The 25,784-nt window shown below is 40.7% G+C and overlaps 1 protein-coding gene across 1 annotated transcript in view; it reads right to left on the minus strand.

The window, feature by feature from the left end:
* pdzd7a (PDZ domain containing 7a) overlaps positions 1–25,784 on the minus strand; it is a 33,931-nt gene that overhangs the window by 3,607 nt on the left and 4,540 nt on the right. The window contains exons 3-14 of the mRNA XM_041788796.1: positions 25,533–25,707; positions 24,934–25,110; positions 21,983–22,130; positions 17,970–18,030; positions 16,723–17,250; positions 12,605–12,760; positions 11,379–11,551; positions 10,500–10,591; positions 10,323–10,414; positions 10,096–10,164; positions 6,850–7,503; positions 4,733–4,833 (exon numbers count right to left, since the gene is read on the minus strand). Coding sequence (XP_041644730.1) covers positions 4,733–4,833; positions 6,850–7,503; positions 10,096–10,164; positions 10,323–10,414; positions 10,500–10,591; positions 11,379–11,551; positions 12,605–12,760; positions 16,723–17,250; positions 17,970–18,030; positions 21,983–22,130; positions 24,934–25,110; positions 25,533–25,707 — 2,426 coding nt within the window. The remainder of the gene's footprint in view (positions 1–4,732; positions 4,834–6,849; positions 7,504–10,095; positions 10,165–10,322; positions 10,415–10,499; positions 10,592–11,378; positions 11,552–12,604; positions 12,761–16,722; positions 17,251–17,969; positions 18,031–21,982; positions 22,131–24,933; positions 25,111–25,532; positions 25,708–25,784) is intronic.

Raw genomic sequence — 25,784 nt, forward strand, 5'->3', positions numbered from 1 at the left:
CGTGCTCCCAGTGAATTTTGTTTTGTTTCATGGACTTTGATTTTGATTCCTGGTTTTGTGTTCGAGTAAGTTCTTTTGTTTCATTAAATCAGTCTTTTGTGTTATCTGCATTTGGGTCCTCCGTTTTGAGTTTTTCCCCGTAATCGTGACAGATACTTATCTGAGGAGAGGCACTCTGAGACATGTATAGGCTTCTTTACTGGGTTCAGGGCTACACTGTAGATTATGGTGTGGGATACAGCTTAGCTTCAACATGGAAGAATAAATCAGGCTTTATGAAGCCTAAAAATACGAGTCACCATTTTAGAAATAATATCTCCACCTAACTTTTGGTCAGCCTTTAAAAAGACAGAAATGGAGCTGAGGCAGACCTGGCACTCCGCACCCACTCTGTCACACTTCTGATATAGATTTAAGGCATAACTATCATGCCTTTATTGCCTAAACAGATAAGTTATTTAAATAAAAAAATTCCCATGGGGTGCAAATGTCCTAGTGGTTAGGTTGCCCCCTATATATGTGGGCTCTCATCCCTTTTTCTGATTCTATCACCTGTCCTCCTCTACCAACAAAGGCAAAAAAGCCCCCACACAGTTTTTGCACTTTTGCATTTGCCAAATTTTTCACACTAAAGATCTTTGCATGTATAGCAGCACAAAACTTAAAAGAAAAGACCAAGTACCAAAGTGAGACCATACACCAGTTCCCCACAAATCATGTTAAGTGATCCATCTTTGTTGAGATATTTCAATTAAATCATCGACTGGCATTACATCCATTAAGTCTTATTGTTAAATGTCTTGTCAGAATCAGGACCAGTCACTCTGGACAATATCTTCCTGGGGACTGTTTCCCTTGCAAATAGAAAAGTGGAAACAAAGAGCATATAAAATCCCTTTTCACATACAGCACATAAAAAAAGGCATAGCACCATTCACCTGTCATCTGTTGGGGTATTTATTTACCACACTCTTGAAAAACAACAACTTTAAGAGAGGCCTATGACAACATTTCCTCTGATAGCAACAGGTGGCAGAGTCCAAAAACAGGAATGCACGTGGCCACACATCTTTACAGACACAAAACAACATTCTCCGCTGATTATATGTTATCATGAGGGTCAAAGGAAACAGGATGCATGTTAACGCTGAGCTGCACTGGTCACCCTTCCCTCTGCAGATAGCACAGAGCCAGGAAGCTGAAGCGGGCCAGCATACATGGGCTGTTCTGAGGTGTGATTAGAAACAACAGATAGTAGACAAGAGCTTAACAAGTAGCCAAATATATGTATATGACACTATGACTGTTTTAGAAATGTTAGCAGCACAGTGCTTCAGACTAAAATACCTCTACAACATTTAGCTGAACAATTCAACAAACTGTACCATAATTCATGAACTACAGATGATACATGCTCACTTTGATGATCTCCTTTGGGTAAAACGTATCATTACTACACTAATAAACTTCAAGCCTGTCTTTCAGCTGTTAGGAGCTGGTTGTCAACAAATTTCCTGCTTCTGAACTCTGCTAAGACAGAAATGATGGTTATTGGACCTGCGAGACTTAATCCTCTGTTTGACAATTTTACTCTGTCTTTAGGTGACTGTGTTATTCATTGTAAGGACAGAGTCAAGAATCTTGGTGTGCTCTTTGATCTTTCATTTGATTTCCATGTCAAAGAGGTGTCCAGAGTGGCCTTTTTTCACCTCAGAAACATTGCAAAGATCTGACCAGTTCTGTCATTTCAGGATGCTGAGGTCCTAATTCATGCTTTTGTTTTGTCACGTTTAGATTATTGTAATGTCCTCTTATTAGGTTTGCCTAAGAAGAGCCTTCACGGTCTGCAGATGGTACAGAACACAGCAGCTCGTGTGTTGACCAGAGTGAGTAGATATGAGCATATCACTCCAGTGCTGGCCTCTCTGCACTGGCTACCTGTTCATGTTAGAGCAGACTTTAAGGTGCTGCTGCTAACATATAAAATTGTAAATGGAATTGCCTCATCATACCTGTTGAATTTGGTGAACCTGTATGTCCCCACTCGTGTTCTGCGTTCTCAGGGGACTGGGCTTCTTAGTGTCCCAAAGGTCCATAGAAAGACAGTTGGGGAACGGGCTTTTTCTTTCCGTGGACCGACATTATGGAACAGTCTACCTGTAGATATCAGGCAGGCATCTTCCATTGATGTATTTAAAGCAAAGCTGAAGATGCACTTGTTTATTGTTACATATGAGTCTTAAACTGTTTGTTTTACCGATGTCCTTTTTATTGTTTCAGTATGTTTGTATATGTTTGTGGATTTTCTGATATTTTTTATCGTTTTTATCTCTATGTACAGCACTTTGACTGAAAGTGCTTTATAACTAAATTTATTATTATTATTATTATTATTATTATCATTATTATTATTATTATTATTATTATTATTATTATTATTATTATTACCTCCTCAAGGAGGTTATGTGATTGGGTGGGTTTGTTCATTTGTTTGTTTGTTAGCAACATAACTCAAAAAGTCATGGACTGATTTTGATGACATTTTCAGGAAATGTCAGAAATGGCATAAGGAAAAACTGGTTAGATTTTGGGACTGATCCAGATCACCGTTTGGATCCAGGAATTTTTTAAAGGATTCTGTACTATTGGGAGATAGGGCTAATGGCAGAGGACATGAGTAACTTATTGAACGTTTTGGAGTTTATAGAGTTTGAAAGACACACGCCTGGTTGAGGAGATGAGTTGGAGTGTAACAGAGAGAAAGATAGCGAATTGTAATGAGAATACTCACAATGCTGGGAAGAATAGAGGAATATTCACCCTCTGCCATGACCTCCACACTGGCAAAGCCAATGCTTTGCCTCACTGTGTCTCCACCCCACTGGGGAGGGAGTAATCGGCGAAATAGATTTTGGGAGTGATCCGGATCCCCATCTGGATCCAGGAATGTTTTTAAAGGATTCGTCACTATTGGGAGATAGGGCTGGTGGTGGAGGTCTGCACTCTCTGAGTCTTTCTAGTTTATTATGTGTTGCAGCTGTTCCTATAGAAATGCACCTTACAGGAGGTTAAGGCCAAGTGCTTGGATCTGGCTGGGAATTGGGGTTAGGCTTAGACCGCTCCTTGTCACAATATAATAAAAAAAAAAAGCTTTATTGCCATTATATTTGTGTGCAAGTCAACAATACAACAACACTGTAATGACACTCTCAGGGATAAACCTATGAGAAAGATACTTCTTTTAACACAACTCAATATCCTGCTTTATTCTTCACTCCTGACACTTTTGTTGCTCTATAACTGTCTTTTATTTGTTTCAATTTATATCTCTCTTTCTTTATGTCTTCTTTCTTAGCCCAGAATTGTGCTCGGCTCCTGTCTCTGTGTTTGTGTGAGTTTACAGGGACTATATAAGGTATGTGTTTTAAATCTGAAGTCCTGAGCCTATACTAAATTTCCATCCGTATTTGACACTACATTTTTATGCATAACAGGGAGTTAGCACTTGTAAACTGATAGCCAGCTTTAGGAAAAAAGCACAAAATAATGCACCTCATCCACATGTGTACAAAGGTAGCATACAAGTGCTGGTTTATGTTTAATTGCAGAAAGTTAGCATGCACATCCTTTCAAGAATCTTAAAGCTGAAGTTGACTCTATTCAATAATTACCCTGTGGTTACCTGTAATAAATGGCTGTGACTATCAGGTGTGCTTATCTGAACCCAGCCAAGATCACTGTTGATTGTTAAATTACTGTGCGGTTGATATATTACCAATACATTAGCAGACCAGCACCTGTGTACCTCATCAATAATGGACATGATGGGCTACTTGAGACAGTGATCCACTCATCTTCTCTTCACTCCTCATTGCCCACATTCAGCCTCTCCGTCACGGCCATTCTTTCTTATAGCTACAAGTCATAACCACAGGACAGGACGTTGACAGATACTTACCACACCTTAAGTGCTCAAAAATCACAGTTTTGTGAAGGAATAGAAGAACATTTTCAAGACGGAGGGAAAGGGTCCGTCTTATTTTCTTTCCACAGATTTTAAAGGTCACATATTATGCAAAATACACTTTTTCAGGCTTCTCTGACAAAAATATTTGCCCCTGACCTGTCCACACTCCCCCAAGGAATCAGAAAAATCCTTTCCCTCGCCCCTCTCTTTCTCCACCTTTCAGAAAAAATGTGCTGAAACAAGCCGTTCACAGATTTTCCCCTCATGATGTCATTTGGGGAGTTAGCACCGCCCCCAGGTTTGGTTGGCCTTCCCAGCTTGGAAGAAAGTCCTGCGATCCTCTCCTGATCTTCCTCTCCGCTGGCAGCTGAGAGGAGGATCTGGAGAGCCACATCCATTAAGCCAAATCCATTTCCTGACAGGGGCGTGGTCAGGGGTGGAGTCAGACAGCTCAGTAATATTTAAAGCTACAGACACAGAAACACCTCGTTGCGAGCAGGGCTGAAACAGAGGGGTTTTTAGACATGCAAAAATCCAGTGCTGGAGTGGTTTTATTTCAGCAACAAACTTACCAGACATGTTTTGGGGACCTCTGAAAACAATACAAACTTGTCTTAAAGGGGTAAAATATGTGACCTTTAAGATTTTACCGTATGGCAATTAATCCTAATCTCTATTTTCAATTTGATGCTCTTCACACGCAAAAACACCCACTTTTTGTCATAAATAGCAGTATATCCTTCAGATTATGCCACAGATACTCACCTTCAGTGCCTCATTGGTAGACGCAGCTCCTCCTGGAAAGATCTTTTCAATCTTAATCATGGGCTGGACTCTTGACTCCATCCCTCCAGAGATGCTGATACCTGTAAACACATTGGAAAGACATAAATTACCAACCAACAGAAAGTTCGCTTGACAGTAAAAGGTTTTCTTTTATTAAGGTCTTTTTGTAACCCCTTTTTAAAAATTGGTTGAAAAGTATAAAGAATTGTTCAGAAACATAACATGGGCACATGTGTTATGAGCAGGCATGCCTAAAGAATTCTGCCAAATTTTTGCCCATTTTTGCCTTACTTAGCCCATTTTTGCCACTATCCTGATTTTGTCTCTTTTGACCTTTTTTTGTCAATTTTTGCCACTTTTCACTCATTTTTGCCACATTCTAACCATTTTTCACCATTTTTTGCACCAATATTTGCCCCTTTGCCTTTCTTGGCCCATGTTTGCCACTAAAATTCTATTTTTATCTCTTAACCCATTTTTTGCCACTCATTGCCGATTTTTGCCACTTTTAACCCGTTACTGCCACTCTTAAACCCTGTTTATTGTTTTGTTTTGTTTTGTTTTTCACCATTTTTTACTGCCTGTATTTGCTAATTTTTGCCTTGCTTGGCCAATTTTTTGCTGCTGTTACCCAATTTCTTTCACTTTTAACCATTTCTGCCTCTCTATAACCACTGTTCACCACAGGCAATTTTTGCCACTTGTAAACCATTGTTGCAGATGAATTAATTTTATCTTAAAATTATTTCATTTCTTTGTACTTTATTGTCCAGCATTCTGACGCTTGTGCACATCATGCCTAGCTGAAGTCAGACATCACTTTCTAAATGGTTTATAGTCTATTTTGTCCATCCACATTGTTAACATTACCAAAACAAGGTAATTCTGTGTGTAAAAATAGTTCTATTTTTGTTGCTTTGATAAGAGTGGTTATTATTCAGGTTAAATATAAAATATGACAATCACAGATTACCATTATAATGGATCATGATTTTCCTGACTTCCATGGGCCCCCTAGTTGGTTGGGCCTGAAAATTTTCCCCTTTATCCCCCCTTTATGAGTGCCCTTTATTAATCAGGCAGTGTGAACACCCAGCAGCGTGTCCCCATGCACAGGAATGGGCTTTGCTTCTTTTTCAACAAGCATATAGAGGATACATAATTATGTATTATCTTCATTAGCATATTTAAAGTAGTCGAAGTAAGAGAACACTGTCTCTACCCTTTGATCATCATCATTATTGTACTCCAAATCCCTTCTAGTTCAGAAATTAGTGACATTACGCCCTCTACTGGAGATTTAATGGACAAAAGATGTTCAAAACATTAAAGTTGAAACTTTTACAGTTGTCATTTTACCATTTATATTTATGTGAAAAGAAGAACACTTAATTTTAATAAGCAAATAAAATGCGTCAAATATCATTAAATTCAAACTTTATCAAAGCAGAAAATGCTTGTCTCATTCGCCCTTTATCATGTTTGTATATTACTTTTTGGGCTCTTTTTGTATATATATATTTAACACTTTTATAATCTTTTATTTCATTATATTATACTGACAGTTCAGTGTTTAATGTGTATTATTTTATACAATTATTGCTTATTTTATTATCTCTAAATTATCTTAGCATCTGTCCATTGATGTGAACATTTATTTGACTCATATTAGTGTTCATTTGCCTATAAAACTATTTTTTACATGATAAACCTGTGTTTTTTTCCTCTGATGTTCCCTCTACCCCTTTTCAACACCAACACAGCCCCAGCAGATGGATGTTCAAGATGAGTCTGGTTCTGCCTGAGGTTTCCACCCATTAAAAGGAAGTTTTTCCTTGCCACTGAAACTTTGCAAAGTGTTGTTTAATACTGAGCTCATGATGGATTAATGTTGGGTCTTCATAAATTATGTAACAGAGAGTACAGAGATAACTTTGGTTATGATTTGGAGCTTTGAAAACAAAGACTGATTGACTGACCTTTCATCAAATGCTTTTCCACTCCCTTGTAAAACACTTTGCCTTACAGCTGAGTTTGTCTGAGAGCTGCTTTAAAATAAAGTTTGATTGTTTGCTGTTTTTCTGTGTTGTTCTTACCCAGTGATTGCTTGGCCTTGGAGATAGTCAAAGTGTGGATTTCAAACTCCTCAGGCATCACACTGTGACCGTTCCGTGAATGTCCATTAACCTGCTGACTGCTCCCTCTGCTTGTAGACGGACCCTTGTCTCTCTGCTGCTCAAACACATCAGCCAGCGGGGTTCTCCCTCGCCGCTGTGAGGGGACACGTACACTGACCTCTGTGTAGCCCTCCTGCCTGCTCCGTCTGTTATCTATGCTGTCAGGACTCGCCTCCCTCCTCGCCCTCCCATGGCCATTCCTCACAGGAGACCTCCCTCGTTCAGGAAACGCATCTCCTCGGTCAGACACAGACAACAAGGAGATCTCATCATACGGTGACGCCCCGTTTTCTGTTCTGTTTGGGGAGCGGAGGGGTTGGCGCCCACGCTGGGTGCTGTGGGGGGATCCTGTGAATACGGAGCTGTAAGTAGGTGAGGGGCTTGGGGAGCGGGAGCGAACAGTGATGGAGGTGTAGTTGTCCACAGGTACATCCAGCAGAGGGGTGAAGGCACGGGATGGAAGAAGATGGCCAGACTGTTGGCCAGACAAACGTAATCTCTCAAACTCGTCAATCAGCTGACGCTCCCGTAGAGTGTCCTGGACTGGCTGCAGGTGGAAGCCGCCTCTAAAGTCTGCACAAAACATGAGTCAGCATAAATAGCAGCAAAATACTTAATTTTCATTATGATTTTTTTTTATAACACAAATTGTACGATAAAATGTTGTTGAAAAGAATAAGTAAAGGGATAGATACAAAAATTTTCCAAGGCACTGAAGATCCCTTTGATGTTCAGTTAAATCCATCATCAGTAAATGGAAGGAATGGGGCACATGTGTAAATCTGCCTGGATCAGGTCATCCTCACAAACCGAGTGACCGTGCAAGACGGAGACAAGTGAGAGAGGCCACCAAGACACCTATGACTACTCTGAAGGAGTTACAAGCTTCAGCAAGCTGAGATGGCAGAGACTCTGCAACAACAACTGCTGGCTGGGTTCTTCAACATTTTGAAGATTCATGGGAGAGAAAGCCACTGTTGAAGAAAACTCAGATTAAATCTTGACCAGAGTTCACCAAAAGGCATGTCGGAGACTTCATGGTCAAGTGGTAGAAAGTTCTTTGACCAGCAGACAAATCACTATGTTTGCTGGACACCAAACACTGCACATCACCTAAAACACACCATCCCCACTGTGAAGCACGGTGGTGGCAGCATCATGCTGTGGGGATACTTCTCAGCAGCCAGCCCTGGAAGGCTTGTAAAGGTAGATGGTAAAATGAATGCAGCAAAATAATGGAAAATCTTGGTGGACAGTCTTATTCCGTCTAAGAGAGAAATACAGCTTGGGAGAAGATTTATTTTACAGTTATGACAATGACCTGAAGCATACAGCGAAAGCTACACAGAAATGGTTTCAAGACAACAAGGTGAATGTTGTGGAGTGGCTGGGTCAAAGCCCAGACCTCAAGCCAATAAAGAATTTGTGGCTGGACTTGAAAAGAGCTGTTCACGCCCGACCCACGTGCAACCTGACAGAGCTAGAGCAGTTTTGCAAAGAAGAATGGAGTAAAATTGGAGTTTCCAGATGTGAAAGCCTGATTGAGACCTATCCATGCAGACTCAGTGCTGTGATTGTAGCCAAGGGTGAATCTACTAAATACTGACTTGAAATGAGATGAATATTCATGCTGTCAATTATTTTACATTACAATTATTTAATCTAATTGACATTACGTTGTAGAAATCTTTGACAGTTAAGAGTTTTTCCCAAGTGGAGGAGTTCAAGTATCTCGGGGTCTTGTTCACGAGTGAGGGAAGAATGGAGCGAGAGATCGACAGGCGAGTCGGTGCGGCGTCTGCAGTGATGCGGTCTCTGCACCGGTCCGTCATGGTAAAGAAAGAGCTGAGTCGAAAGGCGAAGCTCTCGATTTAACGGTCGATCTACGTTCCCACCCTCACCTATGGTCATGAGCTGTGGGTTGTGACCGAAAGAACGAGATCCTGGATACAGGCAGCTGAAATGAGTTTCCTTCGCAGGGTTTCTGGGCTCTCCCTTAGAGATAGGGTGAGAAGCTCGGCCATTTGGGAGAGACTCGTAGTAGAGCCGCTGCTCCTCCGTGTTGAGAGGAGCCAGTTGAGGTGGCTCGGGCATCTGGTCCGGATGCCTCCTGGACGCCTCCCGGGTGAGGTGTTCCGGGCAAGTCCCACTGGGAGGAGACCCCGGAGAAGACCTAGGACACACTGGCGAGACTATGTCACTCGGCTGGCCTGGGAACGCCTTGGGATCCCCCAGGAAGAGCTGGACGAAGTGGCTGGGGAGAGGGAAGTCTGGGTCTCCCTGCTTAGGCTGCTGCCCCCGCGACCCGATCTTGGATAAGCGGAAGAAGATGGATGGATGGATGGAGTTTTTCTTTTTTTTTTTTTTTGTCAAAAACATGAAATTATCGACCATGACTGATTTATAAAATCAATAAGAGGGTTAAACATCTAAGGGGTTGAATACATTTTATCTCTTAGTTTACTGTGTTTTGGGGTGTGACGCCAAAACCACAGCAAAAGAGCTGTAGCAATGTGCAGTATGTCAGCACCCATTTTTAACCACCACTGTTTGGCTTTCTTTTATGTACAATGGTAGAAGGTAGAGACACGTCAGCCATCTTCTTTACAGTCAATGAACCGACCTTTTGACCCCCAACTTGTGATTTTAGAAAGTGAGAAGGCTCCGGTCCATCAAAGTAGAGCTGCATTGATTGTGTCTCACTGACACTTGAATGAAGTAGAGTCTAAAAGCATCTCTTTATTGTCCAAGTGTCACATCGGCCAGTGCAGCTTGTCTCGGTCCTTTCAGCTAGCCGCAGAGATGTAACATAAGCCTCTGCTTCAGCACAGGCACAGGAAACCTGAGATATACCGTGCATGGCAATGTGTGCGAGTGAGTGTGTTATGTATGAGGTCAGGAGGTGGGAATGAGATGGGATATGCTCTGTGGATGCTGGTGTTTCTGTTTGGCCAAGTAGATATAAAATGAGGCAGGAATAGAGAGAAGTGAGTGAGGAGAAGTGAAAACGAGAGGAGAAGGAAACAAAAGGTGAGAGGTCTGAGTCCCTCGTGTTTCTCATTTTCCATGGGGATTAGAGAAAGGGCGCAAACCAGACAGAGCCAGTCGAAAGAGGTGAGGTTCAGATAGTGAAAGTGTTAGAGGATGAAGAGGGAGTAGATGTACCTGGGATTGGGGTGATGAGGTGGCGTCGAGGGGTTCCACTGCGAGGGGAGCGAAGAGCTGGAGAACGCACTACAGAGAAATACACAACTAAATACATCACTAGTTTTCCACCATTTACCTGCTTTTTACTATGCTGTATGTTCTACTGGTTATTTGATTCATACTATAGGAGTTGGAGAATTATGCTAATCTTACTGTTTGGAAAAATCAGACATTTCTTAACTTACCAGAGCGACTCTTTAGAACATTGTACGCCTCCAACTCAAAAGGCATGACCATGCTGTCAAACCGACCCAACTCAGACGTCGGTATCAACATCCTGCATAGGATATACACAGGAAACATATTAAAAAGAATCTGATAATAACAGTATAATGGTGTAGCAACACTGCTATGTAGCTCACCTGATTTCTCTGAGAAGAAGCAGTTTCTCTGGCCTGTCCAAGATTGCCAAAAGGGGGCGTACTAAATCTTCAACCACATTCTCCGTTAAAAACTGAGGAAACAATAAGATAAGGACCAGTGTTAATTTTGGGGGGAAAGTTCAGTGCCTTGGAAGGTTTTGTATCCATCCCCTGACTTATATTTTTCCTTTTGAGTTGCTTGGAGTGTTCTTTTGTCTTCATGGTGTAATCGTAGCCAGGAATATTGGTTAACTAGTAACTGGAGCTTTCATACTAGGATCACTTGACACACATTAACTGCATTCAGGTGATCCCCATTTCACTAATTGTGAAAATGAGCTGTGATTCGTTGAGAGTGGTGGGAGACAATAATTCAGTCAGTTGGCAGTAAGCTGATTGCAGTGGGGTGTATGACCATGTCCTATTGAACTTACACTCATTTACTCTGACGGGACAGTATCTTTTCAATACTAGCAACTGTGTGGTTTAAACAATAGTGACAGAAGTGTCCAGTTTTTAGTTAATAGTATAATTGGCTGGTAAGTCATGGTGTTGTTCAAAGGTGGGCTTCTGCAGAGTTGGCAAAGGACCGACCAAAGAGCTGATCCCCTGAAATTGGCCGAGGAGTGTGAGGCAGACCGAGAGAGCAGAGGGGATCAAAGGATGTCTGATATTTGATCCATATCGTAAATGACAGGCAAAATCTGTCTTTTGTCACAGCTGCAGCCAGACACATCTATCACTAAAGGACACTCAGAGACACATTAAGCCTGCTGGAAGTCCTGCTGCTTCTCATTCAGTGGGAGTAAAAAAAGACACAAACAGAAGAGAGAGCCACTGAGGTGTTAAGGACAAGATTTCCTCAAATCAGGAACTTACCCGCTGACAGTGTCTCATCACAGCGGCCACCTCGTCCTGGATTAGCAGCTTCTTTGCCATGTCCTCTATGTGCTGCAAGGTCTCCATTCGGGGCAGCAGACCACTGTCTTTAAGCCCAGCACGGGACTCTCTTGGGGAGGTCAAGAGCTGGAAGGGACGACCCCGCTCTTTATCTTAGAAATGACAGTGAAATAATAAAACAAACTGGATGCAAATTTAAAAATGTAGAGTGTATGAGATACTGAAGCTTTAATTTCTGGTTAAATTCTCGGTCATTTGTGTCTCTAGACCAGGGGTCATCAACTACATTTGAGCAAGGGACAGATTTTTCCTAAACAGACTTTTTGGGGGCTGAACTTTCAAATAAACTAAAAACATTTTCAAAATAGTCTTATTAACATATTTTTGTATTATGTTTTTATTTTCTTTGAAATGTAAACATTTTTTTGGCTCCAACTATGAGATCAGTCCCTATATCACAGCCAGCCACAAGGAGGCTGAGATATTTTAGCTAAATGTTTCTGTGGCTGTAATGTTGTCTGTCACTTGGTTTGATGCTAATATACTGTGTAGTGACAAGTGAAAAACCTAAGCAGGAAAACCGCAATCCCAAAACAGATGAAGCCGAAAGTTTCCATAGAAAATGGCAGTATTTATCAAGAATGGACTGATAAATACATGTTTTGTTTTTGGAGTCGTTTTAATAGCTGTGGGGAGTTTATTTAAAAAAATAATCAAACAAAAAATAAAATCCCAAATTACTGCAACAATTTTCCTCCAGAATTTTTCCTCTTCACATATTTTGAATTTGATCATGTTCTAGGGGCCGGATGAGAAGATATGATCACTGCTCTACACTGTCGTTGATTTATGATCATGAGCAATTCATGCTTGGCATCATGAACACATTGAAACTTGTGAAAAACACCTGAGACTGCTGATCAACCTAGGCTGGATATGTGATAGGTTTACTTCATGTTAAGGGCAAAACAAGATCTCAGCTAACTGATAGTTATATCTGTTGAGAAATGAATACTGTAAGAGTTAGAAGTTGATTCAGAAACAGGAGACAAAATATTGCTCCAGTTGTCATAACTTTTTACCATGTCTCTGAATGTGCAGTAGGTCAAAGAGCATGACACAGTCAGAATTTATCAGCTATATTTATCATTCTGTTGCAGCATGTGTGCATGGGCAGAAAAAACTTCCAGTGACCTTACGCTTACCTTTGTCCGCATGGTGAGACGGTGACTTGGAGCGACTCTTTTCTTTACGGTCTTTCTTGAAGAATAGGTTGACAAAGGTTTTAGATCGCTTCAGGCTGGGTTTACCCTCCGATGTCTGCTTCTCCTTCTGTTGTTTCTTTTTCTTCTTCCTGTCCTCTAAAAAATGTGTGAAGGAAGATAAAGAAGTAATGACTGCCATGTCCTTCTACTTCTGGGCGTTCAGTGAGGATACCGCATGTTATCAAGATAGAACAATGTGAATTATACACTATATGGACAAAAATATCTGGCCACTTAACCATTACACCAACAGGGACTGTAATGACATTGTATTTAGATACATGTACTTTAACATGGAGTTGGCTCCACTGTTGTAACTATAACAGCCGCCACTCTTCTGGGAAGAATTTCCGCAAGTTTGGAGTGTTTCTATAGGAATTTGTGCCCATTCATTCCATAGAGCTTTTATGAGATCAGGCACTGATGTCTGTTAGACAGAAGGCCTGGCTCGCAATCTCTGTTCCAGTTCATCCAAAAGGTGTGCCGGACAGTCAAGTTCTTCCACACTGAACTCATCAGACCATGTCTTTACAGAACTTCTTCTGTGCACTGAGGCACAGTCATGTTGGAATAGAAACTGGCCTTTGTCAAACTGTTGCCATAAAGTTGGAAGTATAGCATTGTCTAAAATGTCTTGGTATGCTGAAGTATTAAGATTAGCCCAAACCCTGAAAGACAGCCCCACACCCTTATTCCTCCTCCACCAAACTTCACAGTTGGCACAATAGCAGTCAGGCAGGTAACACCCTCCCAGCATCTGCCAAACCCAGACTTGCCCATCTGACTGTCAAACAGAGAAGTCTGAGCACGCTTCCACTGCTCCACAGTCCAGTGTCTGTGTGCTCCATCCAACATTTGGCATTTGACTTGGTGATGTGAGGCTGCTTAGCCATGGAAACCCATTCCAAGTAGCTCCTGCTGCACAGTTTTTGTTATTACATTAATGCCAGTTGAAATTCAGAACTCTTCAGCTATGGAAAGAGCAGAGCATTGATGACTTTTATGCACCATTCTCCTTAGCAGTCATTGACCCTGCTCTAGATTTACATGGTCTTTTGCTTTGTTGTTCCTATACGCTTCCACTTTCTAGTAACATCACTTATAGCTAACTGTGGAATATTCAGCAGTAGTGACACTTCACAAACTTTCTTATTGCAAAGGTGGCATCCATCACATTACCACCTTTGAAATCACTGAGCTCTTCAGAATGACCCATTTTATACCACAATTGTTTGCAAATGGAGACTGCATGGCTAGGTGCTTGTTTTATTCACCTGTGGTAACGGGTCTGATTGAAACACCTGAATACAATAATTAACAGGTGAGGTGTGGCCAAATATGTTTGTCCATATAAAGTATTTTAGCCAACAATTGTATTCAATTTTTTTAATCTTTCTCATTCATTATCATTTGTTTCTCAAATTTTTTGTTTATGAATATCACAAAGCAAACATTGTACAAATGAAGCCATTATAAAATAATGAAGATATAAATGATCTTGTTCGTACAGAAATTATTGATTACTGGTGCCATAGCAAGAATAGAACAATCTGCATCTCTATGTTTGGTGCTAAAACATAATTCATAAGCTTTGCCCTGCTCCCTGTTTAACTGTTAGCCAATAGCTAAGGGTGATTCACTCTCTCCGCTATGAGTACAGACTGTTCATTTCTCTTCCAGTCAGCTCCTCTGTTCACTGCAGTAAATCTGCCACTGTGAAAGGTAACACAGTAATACTGATGAATTGCAGCTACACCAACCTAACCCCTTCCCAACCCACACCATCATTTTAGGGTACAATATCGAGGTGCTCCACCTTACATTACAAATGTCCAATCAGCTTTAGGCTTTGCCCCAGGCCCCCGTCAGGTCCTGGAGTTTATGAATGAGAGGGATAAATTGAAAAGGAAAGCATAATAATTCAACAGCCCCACCAAGCCAAGGCCTGGATGGATATTCCTGCGTATGGTTGTTCTTATTCATTTCTCATGGAGGTACAACAGCTAAGAGTAAAGGGCAGAGATTAATCATGAGTCTGAGTTAACTTTGTGCTCTTGAACAAATCCTGTCTGGAGCTTAAATCAGCCATGTGGAGTCTGGATGTTCCTGTTCACTCGGTGGAGTGATGGAGAGATGAGGGGTCATTAAAATGACTGATGGCCTGCAGGGGGAGATCTCTGGAGGGTGAGAGAGGGAATCTCATTACACGTTGAGTTCAGATGCTGTCACAGAAATGAGCTAAAGATTTGAACCTGATTTTGAATGCCATTCTAAGGGTGTTAGGATCCTGGGGAAGTTTTTTCTTAACTGAGATGGATGATACTGCTGCTACAATCAGCAACCACAACACAGGACAAAGCCTGACTGATACTGGATTTTATAAGGTGCTGCTTCTGAGTTTAGAAAAATCTGGTATTGATACGGTGCTTTAAACTTTGGGGATGCTCTGACTTCAAATCTAGCCTTGGAAAAACTTGGACAGTACTTAAGTATAGCTACCAGGTATGCTCCTGCATACACCTCATTTTACACCTGTTAATTGTTAAATATCCTGTATGCTGCTACATGTTTATGATTATGATGCATATGAAGCATCATCTAAACCAGGGATTCCCAAACTTTTCAGCCGATGTCCACTCTCACTTGAGAAGGAACTCATTAGATTCGGGAGGTCTTGGTCAAAAGTGGTATTTTCATCAAACTTTGCAGGTATATATATTAGGGGTGTGGCAATCAAAATGTCACGAGATTTCTTGTTGAATAGAAAACCATCTCGCGAGATCAATATTGCGCAGACACCAGGAGCAGCAGCTCTCCTGACACAAAACAATACCAAACTGGAAATTATAAAAGATCACAAAGATGCCCTGGACACTTTAAGGCCTTGTCCACAGGGAGACGAAAAACATATATTTCAGTTTCATTTTGGAAAGCTTCCGTAAACACGAGATCATTTCAGGAAATGTCTGCATGAGCACAGAACCATTGAAAACGACTAAAAATGCTGTAGTATGTATGCCAAGTCTGTAAGTTGCCACAGAAATGCACCAAAAGAGTGAAGAAGATTACAGAAAACTTTCTCCTGGTTTCCCCTTTGGTTGTTCTCCGTGGTGGATTTAAGAACATCTGGTGTACACTGTTCTCAGTGTTGTCGGTGGTAAAGGAGCATCAGATTTTGCTGTGAAAGCAATAATAAGCTCAGTAGCTTCTGCAGCATGAACACAACCCTGTAATCCTCCATAGTTGTTTTGGTTTGACATATGCATGCAGCTTAAGCGGGCTATGCTATGTATGACGTAATCGTTTCAAGAAAGATGCTGTTGGCTGTCCACACGAAGACGAAACAGTAAGCGTTTACAGATTTGTTCACTCTGGGACCCGATTTCAAAAAGTAGCATTTACGGCCTCCAAAAATGCCATTTCTGTGTGGATGAAATGCCGATATGACGAAAAACTTTTGTGTATACTCCTGAATTTGTCTCCATGTGGACAGAGTGACCGGACGTTCCAGACACAGGTGTCTTCATACTACAGCCACTTGAGATGCGTTCACTGCACTCATGTGATCCCAGTTTCACTAATTGTGAGACTACAAGCACCAGTTGGCTAGTTCTCTGTTGAATTAGGGCAGTCACTTAAAGGGGTGAATATTAATGCAGTCACTTATTCTACATTACATATTTTCCTTAATTAACATTATGTTGTAGAAAACTGTTTTCAATTTGACATTAGAGAGGGATTATTGTCAAAAAACAAAATTATATTCACCATTGATTTACAAAATCAGTAAAAGGGGAAAACATCCAAAGGGGTGAATATTTTTTTTATAGGCACTTTATAGCTGCCTGACATGGGCCAGACACAAACTGCTAGTCTTCTCTTGAAAGGTAATTTACTTAACTCACAATGAAGTACTAAAGATCAAAAACAAATGTCTGAACTTTAGTCTATAGCTATCAAACAGCTTAGTTTCCGAAACAAAGTCTTAACATCTGTAGAGATATTGCTGTTTGTCACACATTTACTCCCTTACAATCCCAGCCCCCCACAGATCTCACCTGAGGCGGTGATGTGGCTCTGTGAGCGTCTGATTGGCTTCCGTGGTTTGCTCAGGGCCATCAGTGCTTCAGTTTTAGGCGATTGTTTTTCTACTTCCTTGTCTCCTGACGACAGCGTCCTCCTCCGGCCCCGCCCTCCCTCTCCAGCCCCTCCCATATCCCTCAGCCCCTCCCCTTTTCCACGTATGACAGTATCCTTCAGCAGAACTGTTGCGCCTACAGTCCGACTGGTTTCTGTGGCAACCAGCCTGTCTGGGTACAGCTCATGGGGCGAAGGGTGGTCTGTGTAGGTTGGTGGGTGGGGGTCGGTCTGTATGGCAGTGTCAGCAGTTCTCTCGGCGCTGCTCTGACGTCTGGAGTGGTCCTCTGTGGAGATGGCGACGTCTACCATCTCTGAGCCAAAGACGGGAGGGAAAAGGACCTGGGAGAGACCACTGAGGGAGCTGAGGGGGGTGCTGGAGGACAATGACGAGGCTGAGGAGTTTGAGTCTGAACCGTGGGAGGATGGTGCTGGGCCTCCATTAGCAACTAGAGAAAACACAACATAATGTATGAAAATCAGTTTTTTTTTATGGATCTGTAGTCATGCAAAACCTAATAAAACTTCTATTTATTAAAAAAAGGAAGATGCACACATGAAAGGGTAACTAGGTTGAACAGTGATTAAGGTTTATATAAGCTTTATTTCCTTTTCTTTCTTTTTTTTTACACAGTCTGCGTTGCTTGGATTAAAACCTAGTCACCCACGTGTGGTCTTAATCCTCTAAACTTTTGGGACAAAAAACAGGAAACAGAAGTTCCTCTTTTTTTTTTTGTTTATCTTAAATTAAACTCCAAAGTGACGCTGCATCTTGACCCAGATGCTAAGATATGCACAGTTCTAGACAACTTAGCAGCCTTGGAGAACAGCAAATTAATGGTCAGCTGTGTTTCAAAGTATTTTTTAAGAATTGAGGAGTCCTGTGAAGAAACTCAGTCACAGACTTTAAGTACAAGAAAGCTACACAGGGCCAGTATGCATTTAATTTAAACAAGAATCGTGAGTGGAAATCAGCCTGAAAGTGGAGTGAGAATGAAAACTCCAAATTATCAATATTTTGTTCACTAACACTGTATAGATGAATAGAATTATATAAAGCTTACAAATTGGGATGATATTCATATTAAAACATTTTTTTTGTGACTTGAACCCTATTCTGTTAAATCAAATAAACTAATGAAAACTTGAAAGAAATTCAACAACATACGCTTGTCAAGCCAGCCATACTCTGCCACCATCTCCTTGTAAGCGGGATATCTCCCAGCTTCCTGAATGAGGGTAAAAATGTAAAGAAATACTGTTAAAACACAAAAACACATAAACAAAATCGACTAAGAAAAAAAACTACAATTGATATTGTTGAAATGTTTTCTGTTTCTTTCAGTATCACCAAAACAACTGCAGCTTTAATCCAGCATTTTTGGAGGGGCTTTTGCTTCTTGTTGGATTCAGAAAACAACATCATTGCCCACAATCACAGTCACTATTGCTGTTGCTAGCTGCTAGTATCTAGTATCATATGCATGTGCTCCTTTCTTACCTTCTTTTATCTTTATTTACCTTTATTTTGGGGCTTTTTGCCTTTTTATTGCAGAAATACAGTGGGACAGTGGATAGAGCCAGAAACAGGGATGAGAGAGTGGTGAAAGAACCAAAGGTCAGACTTAAAAAAAAAAAAAAAAAAAAAAGATTTTTTTTTTTGGCCTTTTAGGCCTTCATTGACAGAGGAGGACAGTGGACAGAATCGGAAACAGGGACAAGAGAGCTGGAGAGAGACATGTGAAAGGGTGCCACAGGCTGGGTTCGAACCCTGGCCAACCACGTACATGGTGCATGCCTCAAACCACCAGGCCACCTGCACCCTGTGAGTTGGATCTCTTAAAAGAGAAGGATTTCCTGTCACAAAGAGCAAGGCTGGAGGTTCGGACATCAGCTGAGGAGGAGTGGCTGGTGCTAATTTTTCACATATTTCTATCATCATCAGTAGATTTATAGCAATTTCCTACATAATGGGAGATAAATCTATGGTCACAGCTGCCATAGATTTGTCTTTCATTTGTTGTTCTGTTGTTCCTCTTGTCCCTCCTCCCTCTTGTACTAAACCAAACCAGAACGTGATGTAAGAACTGTTTGACCCTGCTCATCCAGGCTTTAGATGGAGGCCTTTTAAATTTCTGCCTGCTGCTGTGTCTCGGTCAGCGTTTTAAAACTTTTTTTAATTTTCTGCCTGAATATTTCACAACACAAAAATAGCTTAAGAATTAAGAATGTTTTAATTATCACACTTTGAATGCTTGGCATCATCATTAACTGCTAAAAAAACAAAACCGTTTTGTTGGCATTTCTCTATGTAGAAATCACTTCATGCCCCCCAAGGTGTTCTTTGCTGCTACCTGACATCATCTGCAAAGAACCTGCTATTCTTATTTTAACACACTGTACCTTTGAATTCACGTTTAATTGAGATTTAGGTGTAGGCTGCTGATGATGTAAAATCCTTCTTAGTGATTTTTTTGTAATGAAAATTCAGCACTGACCTTTTGTAATATTCTAACAATTTTTAATAAAAAGATCTTCAGTAAAATAAAGAATCACTGTGAGGAGATGGACAACACAGCTCTCTCTTCAATATTTTTGTATAGCAGTATAAAACCGTATGCCATTTTGGGTCAGCATTCATATCTAAAAGTCTCTGATGTCTATATAAAGGGATTTTCTCACCAACATCCAGCTTAAGAAACACACAAGTTTACAGTCTTTGTAAAACCTTTCATACCTCATAAATAAGTAAAAAAAAAAAAAAAAAAAAAAAACCTGCTTGAAAATGTGTGACTCTGACACACATATAGGTCTGATAAGGGCCAGAAGGAAGACATAAATTTAGGTCTCTGTTGATTATAACCCGATCCCTGGCTGCCTTTGAATAATGAACATGGTGCCTGGCTGTTTTTCACACGAGGAACTTGAGATCAGAGGGGTAAAATGAGCACACAGCGATGTTAGCGAGCTTAGAGAGCACACACACACAAACTGAAACACACTACTTTACACGCATGTGCCTATTCATACATGCAAGCATGCACACGTAATACCTTTATCTAAAAATGACACAGGTTAAGTGGCACACATGCATGCGCACACAGACACATTAGATATTAAAGGGCTGTAAGCCAGCTGTCTGCTCTGCTGTGCTCCCCTCCTGAGAGGAGCCGGTGTTGTTTAACACGCTGTAACATTTATTATTGTGTCACAGCACGTAAAGCACCCAATCAATTGTTACGTTTAAACCGGAGCAAATGATTCACACAACAATGCACAAAGGATGTGTCAAGGACCAGGGGGACACTTTTTGATTGACTTAAACCTGCAATAAGCGATTACTTTGACACTCAAGGGCAACAAGCAATTGTGTAATACAAACACCCAGTATAATTAACATGGGCGTACTACACATCAGGTAGACCAGTAACAGAATTCTTTTGGATATGAGTATGCTAAAGCCAAAACTAACTCAACTTTTAGCTCCTTTTTATAAAACTCACCAACTACTAAAAGCATTCTCTAACTTTTTAGTGGCTAAATATTCAGCTATGTTTATCTATAAGACGGACAATGTCTTTATCAGCTTTTTCATGCTGAACAGGTAGTGCATGCTGGGTTGTGTGCTGAAAAAAAAACACTTAAAATTAATTAATCCAAAGCCAAATACTAAATTTGACAAAACAATAACTTAAAGAGGCTAAAACATGTGGAAAAACCAAGGAGCTGGTGATCATGTTTGGTCCATTCATTATTAAAAGACCCCTTTTAATGCTCTGCATGGCAATTTAAATCTGTCATAAATTATAAAGCTTAAAATTTGACCTCAAATATGAAATGAACACAAGGAGGACAGAATAAGTGTTCAGCGAAGGAGTCTCCAAACCCACCTATGCCCTTTTTATTCACAACCCCGTAAACCAGTGGGCAGCAAAAGCCAGGAGATTGCCAGGGTTGCCAAGTGGGAATCTCCCATCACCTGTGTTTCGTCCTCAAGGTTCTTTCCAGATGACGCTACGTTACCAAAAATGCCATGTTTTGAGCTGTTTACGATTATGCCGAGTAAAAAACATAATTTTAAGTTCCTTTTGTGTCCCGAAAGTGAAATATTTGGGCAAAAAAAAGTTTTAAAAAACTAACAAAGAAACGGCAGCAGGCAGGAATAAAAAGAGCCACCATCTAAAACCTGGACGAGTCATCTCGCACAACAATTGTGTATGTTTGTTTCCACAAAGTAGTTTGGTTTGGTTCAGAGCAGTTTTGATGCTGTTTAGCCCATTAAACTCTGATCTTCCCGTGTTTTCCTCAGCTGTTGTCCTGCTTGTTGTGACTAGACATCCATCTCTTATAAGAGATCCAGATCATTTGGCTCAGCTGAGTAGAGCTGGTTGTTTGGCTCCCAAACAGCACTTCATTTGGTAAGAGTTGGGCTTTCAAGTGGGGATTAAATAAAGACAAATGTTGGAGGAAAGGAAACTGGCACTCAAATGGGAGGTAGCTACAGTGGCTCACATTAAAGGCTTGTTTGTTAATGGCATATCAGCCCTCTGTTGCTTAACCCACAATGTTTATGTAGTTGATAGTAGATCGCTTTTTCAATTAAAGCATGTTTGTGACAAAATGAGGATTTTTTGATACATTGAAGGGGTTGAGTTAGCCTCTTAGACCAGTCCAAGACTCCTCAAGGCTCTTGTCTCCCTTCATCTGGCTGGACAACACTAGACCCTCGGAGGTCTGCAGGACTGAGATATTGATCGCCTCTACACCAGGGAAATCAGTTAAACTGTGGTTAAAAAAAAAAAAAACTCAGCAAGGCTGAAAAGTAGGCTCTGGTACCTCAAAGCCCCCTACCTCTGTGCTGTCCTTCTTTCTCTACCAGGCTCACATGTTCTTTGTTTTACCTATTACAACGACATGGCACTTCAAATTGAAACAGAATTTGCACCTTCAACAGAGCCAGTCTCCGTAAATGAAAGCTCCAGGTAATGGCAATGCCGATACTACCACCCTTACCCTTGCGGCTCCTCCAGAAAACACATCTATTCCTGTCACCAACATGACACATGAAAAACAACAGTAAGGAGAAAAAAAAGAGAAAAAAAGAAGAAACACAGAAAAATCTAAGCAAAGAGATTAGAAGGAGGACTGAGGAAGTAGTGTATGAATGAAAGATTTTCTCACCCTGATGGTCAACATGACGTGTGTGTGGCTCTTCAGGACCTCAACTGCATTGCTATGAGTGATGTCGTCAAAGCTGACACCATTGGCTGCAAGGATTTGATCGCCCATTTTGATGCCATGCAGTTCTGCAAGCCCACCAGGGTCCAACCTAGAAACAGAAAAACATAAAATATAAATCTATATCAACAGATGCTCAGTAGTTTGACATGTATTAATAAAAGATGTAAATGCCTCTCTGAAAAGACCTTACAGTATTTCTTGAGCCTTTTTTTTTTGGCGCAGTACATTATTCGTTTAGTTATTTGGATTCAAAATACCAGTAGTAATAGTGGTCCCTGTTACTACAGTGTAATACTGGGTGGATATTGCACTGTTCTGATACCGTCATTTAGTAGCCATTAGTAGGCTAATGGGCAATTAATCAAGTTTTTGGTGTCTATCACAAAATTTGACTTCCTCTTTTTTTGTTCATAGGTTTATCATGTAAGAAGTGTTTCAGTGTTTGTTGTTATACCATGGCCATGCAAGAAATTATTTTCATTTAATGTTATTATATATCATTATCTTTATGTATTTAGTTTTTTTCACTCATTTATTACAATTTAATGCTTTAAGGCTAGTGTTGTGAAAACGGTGAGTAATCATGAATAATAACAGTCATCTTCAGGGATGGAAATTAATTACATAAACTCAAATTATTGTAATTGAGTACCTTTTTGGTGTACTTTTACTTTTTTGAGTACTTTTAAAAATCACTAATTTTACTTTTACTTATTTGTATTGTGGGGGAAGTACTGTTCTTCATTACATTTTAAAATGCATTAAGTACTGAGTAAGATAAAGTTAACTAAAAGCTAAAACCAGAAAGTCCAACTTCTCTGTCAAGACATAAAAATGGCTGGTAATTTGACTTCAACAACACATGAATGCCAGTAGCATTCATGTGTTGTTGAAGGGAGAGGATGATCCCATATTTCATCCCAAAACAGCTGTTTCATTTGACTTTAGGTTAATTCACACCTTGAAATAAAAAACCTAGTCCAAGAATTATGTTGTTACTGCATACTGAGGAAAGATCAAACTTCACTGCACAAGCTTCCTGAGTATCAAAAGTCAGTACTTTGAGTAAACTTCAAATGATTTACTTTTTACTCTTACTTCTGCAGATTTAAAGTCCAGTATCAAAAGCAACTGTACTGTTACTTGAGTACAATAATCTGGTACTTTTCCATCTTTATACCAATTAAAATAATCATGATTATGATTTTTGCCATGATCAAGCGGCTCTAGTAGTACCCCTACAAAAACCATAGACTGGATTAAGGTTAAAAATCATAACAAGCTGGAATGGTGCGGTGCAAGTAGAAAATATAGTAAATTTAAGGCCAGTGAAAATACCAGAGCCACCACCTAGCAGTTGTTTGTCTCAGCAGGGTAAATAAATGCCAGGCAATGATAATGGTAGGCCTGGAAAAAGGTGGTTTCTATGGTAATGTTATTACCTCCGCCAAGGAGGTTATGTGATCGGGTGGGTTTGTTCATTTGTTCATTCATTTTTTAGCAACATAACTCAAAAGCTCATGGACGGATTTTCATGAAATTTTCAGGAAATGTAAAAAATGGCATAAGGAAGAACTGATTAGATTTTGGGACTGATCCGGATCACCGTCTGGATCCAGGAATTTTTTTAAGCATTCTGGACTATTGGGACATGGGGCTAATGGGAGAGGTCTGCGCAGTTACCACTTTACACCAGGAGATGGCGGACACAAGTAACTTATTAAAAGTTTGGAGTTTATAGAGTTTGAAAGACACCGCCCAGTCGAGGAGATGAGTCGGAGCGAAAGACAGCGAATTGTAGCGAGAATACTTACAATGCTGGAAGGAATAGAGGAATATTCACCCTCTGCCATGACTTCCAAATGTAGCGAAGTCAATGCTTTGCCTTACCTTGTCTCCACCTCACTGGGGAGGGAGTAATCAGCAAATTAGATTTTAGGAGTGATTCGGATCACCGTCTGGATCCAGGAATGTTTTTAAAGGATTCTTCACTATTGGGAGATCGGGCTGATGGCGGATGACTGTGCTCTCTGAGTGCTTTTCTAATGTTTTTAGAAATGAACATTAAGGTCCAATGACCTTGGGCTTTGACCTTTGGAAATGTAATCTGTTCATCCTTAAGTCAGTGTGTAAATTAGTGCAAAGGTAAAAGGAAATCCCTCAAAGTGTTCCTGAGATATTGTGATCACAAGTAAGACATGAATATAAGGACCAATGGCCTCTACCTTTGACTAATGATCTCCACATTCTGAGTTCATTCTAGAGTGAAAGTGGACATTCATGTAATTGTCAGTGTTCATTAGATACCACATTCACAAGAATAAGAATGGCCTGAGCTGAAAGACAAACCACAAACATAATGTCCCAGGACTTCAGCCATTGCCAAAGCAAAGGCATAATAACAGAAATCCACTAATTAAGAGTACATGTTTCAAAAGCTTCTTTGGACACTCGGCATCAGCAAATAATCAAGCCTGGGTATTGGAAGGAAAAAATGGCATTGAACACTCTCTACATGAATATGAAAATGCTTCCTATTTACACTACAATTTCAACAAAGCAGTTTCAAAAGTAATCTCAGGGGAACAGCATGAAGTCAAGGCCATAATGAGTCATTCCCTTTGTTGCCTTGGTCTTATATAAAAACAGAAATAAATCTCCAAATGATATCAAAACATGTTATTGAACTCCTGTGGGAATATATTGTCCTATTTAGCTTTTGTTTCCATCTTTTATGCTCAGAGAAACTTAAGTAGGATGGGTAAACCTGTTTCCTGCAGCAAGCGCACACTGTCCTGATTTATTTTTTGTCTGATATCAATGGCCTCTCCAGGTGAAAAACAAGCATGTCTGAGCATATTTGTACATTTAAAAGCACACTTAGTTCATACTTGGAAACATATATTCCCAGTCCAAACTCTTTGCCTCCTCTGATGTTGAAGCCCAGACAGTAGTCGTCTGATGTGGTGAAGAGATGTACAATCCTGCGAAGGGCACTGTCTGAACTGGCCTCTGATGGCGTGCGACCGCTCTCCTCAACCACCATCCGCCGGTGAATCAGATCCACCCTACACATAAAACACATATGCAATAGACAACAAACATAAGCATATGAAAACATTCCCACATACTGTTTTCTCTCTCTACACTCAGCTTTGGCCTGTCAGTATCAGTTAATCAAATCGCCATAAAGGTCACAGCGGTAATCCATCCACTGCTGCCACATGAAACCGAGATACAGAATATCCCAAAAGAAAGATAACCAGTGTGAGCTGTAGTCTAGTGACAGGACTTCACAAAACAAGAGCCATGCAGAGGTCAGCGGTAGCAAAAACAAGGTTGTCTTTCGTATAAACAGCCATTGTGTAGAGAGCAAATGCTTAATTAATCTACACATGTAGATTTCTGAAGGTAGATTAGATTAAGGACAGTATTTTGAGCCTAACTAACATGAACACAATCTGTACTACCCTGAGCTTTATGACCTCACCATGTGGTCTTCTCCTTGGAGTAGCGGATGCCAGGAATCTTTCCCACCCGCCTCACCACCATCCTCAGCCTGTTGTTTCCTGTCAGGACCTTCACAGCGCTGCTCATGGTGATGCTCTCCAAGCTGACCCCGTTCACCTCCACCAGCTTATCGCCCACAGTCAGCCCAGCCTGCGCTGCACACACAGAAGAAACTCAGCATGGCACACGAGTGTAAATGTCACATGGAGACAAAGAACTACATGCTCAGAGG

This window comes from Cheilinus undulatus, linkage group 6, assembly GCF_018320785.1.
Source record: "Cheilinus undulatus linkage group 6, ASM1832078v1, whole genome shotgun sequence".
In the NCBI taxonomy this organism is placed as follows: domain Eukaryota; kingdom Metazoa; phylum Chordata; class Actinopteri; order Labriformes; family Labridae; genus Cheilinus; species Cheilinus undulatus.